Source organism: Nannobrachium achirus, assembly GCF_963921795.1.
Source record: "Nannobrachium achirus genome assembly, chromosome: 24".
In the NCBI taxonomy this organism is placed as follows: Eukaryota; Metazoa; Chordata; class Actinopteri; order Myctophiformes; family Myctophidae; genus Nannobrachium; species Nannobrachium achirus.
Window position 1 is genome coordinate 26,634,664 of NC_137831.1, and position 5,217 is coordinate 26,639,880.

At 42.6% G+C, this 5,217-nt stretch overlaps 1 protein-coding gene across 1 annotated transcript; it reads left to right on the top strand.

Moving 5' to 3' along the window:
- Positions 1-273: 273 nt before the first annotated feature.
- otos2 (otospiralin 2) lies at positions 274-5,217 on the top strand (the record flags this gene model as incomplete). The annotated part of the gene is made up of 3 exons (XM_080720446.1): positions 274-343; positions 3,728-3,754; positions 5,021-5,217. 3 exons carry the CDS (start codon positions 274-276, stop codon positions 5,215-5,217), a joined length of 294 nt encoding a protein of 97 aa, XP_080576572.1.

The following is a 5,217-nucleotide window of genomic DNA, read 5'->3' on the forward strand; positions in this document are numbered from 1 at the left end:
TTCTGGTGAATTTTGGGAGTTTGATACCAAATCCAGGAGAAATCCAGGAGATTTGCCAATCCAGGAGATTCCCAGGAGATATGGGGTCAAAATCCAGGAGACTCCTGGGAAATCCAGGAGCATTGACAAGCCTGGATATACATCACTTGCCAGATGGCCTGTCTCCCTGAGGCGTCTTACTAGTTTTAGTTACTTTACACTAGCTGGTTTCCACCCTTCAGTGACGTGTTTCTATTTCTATGTTGTAGTCAAAAGAGAAGGTGGAAAAAAGCCATGGATGTCCATCTGTTCCGCTCCCTGCTCCTGTGTGTCCTGCTGCTAGGAGGACTGCTGTGTCTAGCCGGTGAGACCCTTTAGTTGTCTTTGTTGAATGGATAATTATATTGTCGTTGTCGAGTGAAAACCTTGTATGTACAAAAAACATTCGTTTTGTATTTTCCATTTTAAAAATCATTTAAACTAGTGAAAACAGCCGATCTACAAGCGCCGCGAGGCGTTGTGTGCTTCACTACTTTTGTGCTAAGGCCTTGTACGATGAAGCAGGGCTTTACTTTGCGAATGAACATACAAATTTGAACCTTGGAGATACAAGGTTTCCACCCGACAACGACGATATCCTGGACTAACAACCAATGACGGATTGAACTCCTTCCATTAGGAATGAATAAACCCCTTTGAGATTTCGTTTAGTTATAGTTTATTAGCACTGCAAAGTTGGTCGAACGGGATCCCATTGGATCAGAAAAAGATTGACAACATCCATCAATGCCATTTTTTGCATGGTGTTTTTTTTATTTCTCTGTGAAATGTAAATATACACTTGAAAGCAATGTATAAGAAAACAACCTAAAACTACAGTACAATATGTGACAGGCTAATCCTTCTGCAAAGGCCCTGGCACTGCAGGAGTCATCGCTATGTGGGCTTCTGGTGGACATTTAGTCATAATAAAAATAAAAAATAAAATTGCCACATACTTATGAGTGCACAATATTACCAGAAACACGCAAAGAGCTAGCCCTGAATGGCCATAACAGGTCTGTAACTCTGAGTGTTCAAATGGAACCAATGCACACTCAGAGTTATGGTGGTCTTTGCAAATAAAACATTTGAGAGCCTACCTACAGTAGTACTAGTCGGACTAACCCTAACCCTAATATGCCATAGCGTCGTAGTAAGTAAGTGTCATATTCTGAAGGAAACCTGGAGACTAAGAAATGTATCTTAAACACAAAACAGCACACCCCTCCTCCTCTACAATAGGCTACTTGGTACCCTCCTAATCTACAGAGGTGTGCCTTTATTTGTGTATACAGTATAAAATCACATCATGTTTATAATACTTTATTAATTAAATCAACGTCCACCACAAGTCCTTTCTGTCTTTCTTTCTTTCTTTCTTTCTTTCTTTCTTTCTTTCTTCCCTCCCTCCTCTCTCTTCACACGCTGTCACACGGACCCAGGCGGGTCCACATACATTCCATTTACAGACTCTTGTCACAGGGCTGTCGTGTCATGTCAGTGAAGCTCCAAGGTCACCTTCAGCCCTGACACGCTGTTATATGTCTGCCACCTGTTCCCCCATCCCTTCCTCAAGCCCCCCCCCCCCCCCCCCCCCCCCACCTCCACCACCAGGGAGTTCATTGTTGTTGTCGGGCACAAACCTCATAACCTCCATGTTTCAGATTTAATTCAGCACCGAAGTCGGAGAGTAATTATTCAATTACGGATAAAAGGGCTGCAGTTGTACATCTCACTCTCCTTTTGGACTATTTGTATTTCTCTTTTTTACTAACTTGATAGTCAGTGTAAAATGTTTTCTTTGTGATTTTGATGAACGTAAAATAAAATTGCTTCTGTTTGAATTAATATATTTGGAAATAAACACCGAAATAAATTAGCTCCCATAATAATAATAACTATACTGGGTCCATTGGACATATGGTTTTGGACATATGAGGTTTCCACCCGACAGTGACGTTGCGTTTAGTATTTTTTATTTAGGTATTGCTACTCATACTGAAGTACAGGGTTAGATTGAGTACGCCCTCCTCCACTGCTAATGGCTTTCTCACCTCCTCTCACTGCTACCGTGCAAAGTGTGTGTGTGTGTGTGTGTGTGTGTGTGTGTGTGTGTGTGTGTGTGTGTGTGTGTGTGTGTGTGTATGTGTGTGTGTGTGTGTGTGTATTGCTGTACTTGTGAGGGATTAGTGTGCCCACAAGTACAGTAGAATTTGAGCCATTTACAAAATATATATTTGAGTTACAGATGTGCGATTTCAAAGCTTCACATGTCCTGCCATTGGCAAGACATTTCCAGTGGATTGGCAGAGCATTGAGCTTGTAGATCAGCTATTTTTGCGACCTTCTCTGACTTCAAAGTTTAAATATATGGAGGTGGATTTCGCTTTTCAATGGGAATGGAGTGGTTTCCTCTTGCCATTTGCGAGTTTCTGCAAAAATACGCTCCATTCTTCATAAAAATTAGAAACGCAAAACAGGGAAAGAAACCTGTGGAAAAAATGCATTTGCAGGATATTTTCAGGAAAAAGAGCAGTAAAGCCTGAAGACTGGAAACTGCACATCTGTATGCTTACAGTTTTGGTTAGGATTAGTTATTTAAGGATTACGGTTTAGTGCACCCAAAATAGCAGATCTAAAAATTCATAAGTGTGTTGGCCTGCAATGCTTGTAGATCCAGGCTTTTATCGATTTGTGGGGACAACAACAATAAGACAGAAAAAACTATCGCAGGGGTTGAGATTTTCTTAACTACTTACTGTGAAGCCCATATATTTATTCTGCGACTTATAGCGAACAAAAAGATTTTATCCGGAATCTCAAGACATTCTGAGAAATTTGCCCTGATTTGGCATGTCAGGTTTATCACAATTTATAAAACGCACCATCCCCCTTTCATCTCAAAGACAACTGACATGAAACTTACCATACCCGGAGAGTCTGTCTGTCAGCCAGGCAGCCAGGCAGCCAGCCAGCCAGCCAGCCAGCCAGCCAGGCAGCCAGCCAGGCAGCCAGCCAGGCAGGCAGGCAGGCAGGCAGGCAGGCAATCAGTCAGTCAGTCAGTCAGTCAGTCAGTCAGTCAGTCAGTCAGTCAGTCAGTCAGTCAGTCAGTCAGCCAGCCAGCCAGCCAGCCAGCCAGCCAGCCAGCCAGCCTGTCAGTCAGTCACATGGAGCAGCCAGAGTGCATTATGACTCCAAGGGGATGGATATATGAGAGGTGTGGTGTGTGGGATTTGACCTGTGTGGTTTTTCCTGAAACCTGTGAATGTAAAGGAAACTGCTCATATATCGGCTCTGTCGGGTGGAAACCTCACGTCTCAAAACTGTGACTTTTTAGGATTCAAATGAAAATAAAAATAAAAAATAAAAATCAAAGTTTCACGTTTCCAGCTTGCGGATCTTCTACTTTTGATGCTTTTGTGTGACGCTGTAGTGTGAGATCAAGTAGGGCGTTGATTTACCAAAAGAAACTACAAAAGGTTAGTATGTGGAGATAAGAGGTTTCTAATCCGGCAGAGACAATATAAATGCTGAGCAGCTCAAACACGGCTCATGGTGAAGCGCTGAATAAAGAATGGCAGCACTTCATTAATTTTTCAGCGGCGGTGACTCGATTGAGTCATCCGCCTGCCAAATCCGTTTGTGCCTGCAAGAGTCCAATGGATTTTCTTTTTATATCTAAATTTCCCTTCTTTTCTCATTTCAGGAGCAGAGGACACGGAGGCCAGTGAAGGTATACTATGAACTCAGTGACAGTGGTTCTCAAAGTGGGAGGACTAGCGTTGTGAGCTTGTAGATAGGCTATTTTTGGCTAATGCTGTGGGTTAATTAATTTGATCACATTTGAGCAAATCACATTTAATTTTTTATGTTGACTCTTAGACTAAAAAATATGGATGAAGACAAACACATTTTGAAGCCACTTTTTCCAGGCAAATTCAAATTCAAACCCACCATCTTGGAACTTCCAGCCTCCGTAAAGCAATCGATAGACGGCCTAGAATCCTACTTTATCGTACATTTTAAAATGAATGGGGCCATCATTTATTAAACGTATATTATGATAATTAACACATTTACTACCAGAATTATTTAACCAATCTACTACCCAAATACCAGCTATTTTTCATTTTTCTTACAGAATACCACAGAATATCATGCACGATTGTGAATGCGTAGATCGTGCGTGTAGATGGTGCACACTGAGCCACTGAACACGTTAATCCAGACCCCATGTCCATACGTGTTATGGCTCCAAAGCTACAAGCTAACTAGCTAGTGTTGTAGGCTGGAAAACGCTGAGCAGGAAAATGAAACGGAGAAATGGGCGTTTTCCTTCAAAATGTAATATGGGAGCCAATGGACATTCGTCTTTTTGATCATGCCTACTTCTGTTTCCGATTGGAACCAGATCTGATTCCTTTAAAGCAGATGAGCACCATCGCGATTTTCAATCAAATGAAATAAAAAATAAATCTGTCGTATCTCTTCATTGGTAATGGGGGCTTATAAAATCAATCTATCACATCTCGTCATTGGTAGTAGTAAGCGAGTTAAAAACAAAAAAGTATTTATGCAGAAAGGTAAATGTTTAAAGGGACATCTTCTGGGCCATTAATGACAACTGCAGGGGAAACGGCTTTTCCTTATTGGCCTCATTTACAATTTTCTTTTTGTAACTTAACTATGAAAATCCTGGTGGTATGCCAGAGGCGGGGAGATTTTGGCATATAGGGGCATGTCATGTATTGGCATATTAATGAGGGTGTATTCAACAGGCGTGGCATATTAATAGATAACAATAAATGAGGGTACAAATGGGTCAAAGTTTGGTAACCCATTAATGTTAATTTTTGGAACATTTTGGGGGTGGAGGGAAATTACATAGTTTTATTGATCACAGATTTGTCAGAGAATTAAACCACAATTTGGATGTGTGAACTGCCACGGATGCTTTTGCTGCCTGAATTGAACGCTGTCCCTCGTCCCGTTGCTGCAGGAGACGCCGCCGCCGCCGCCAGGGAGAAGCGGGGCGTCCCCAACTGGGCTCTGACCTCGTCCGACTTCTTCGGCTGGGTGGAGGAGCTGCGGAAGACCGGCGGCTATGAGAGGATCGAGGACCTGGCCCGCACCTTCTGGGCCCACTTCCCGTCGGCCGACCGCCTGGGCTACGGCACCCACGAGCCCGAGGAGTGA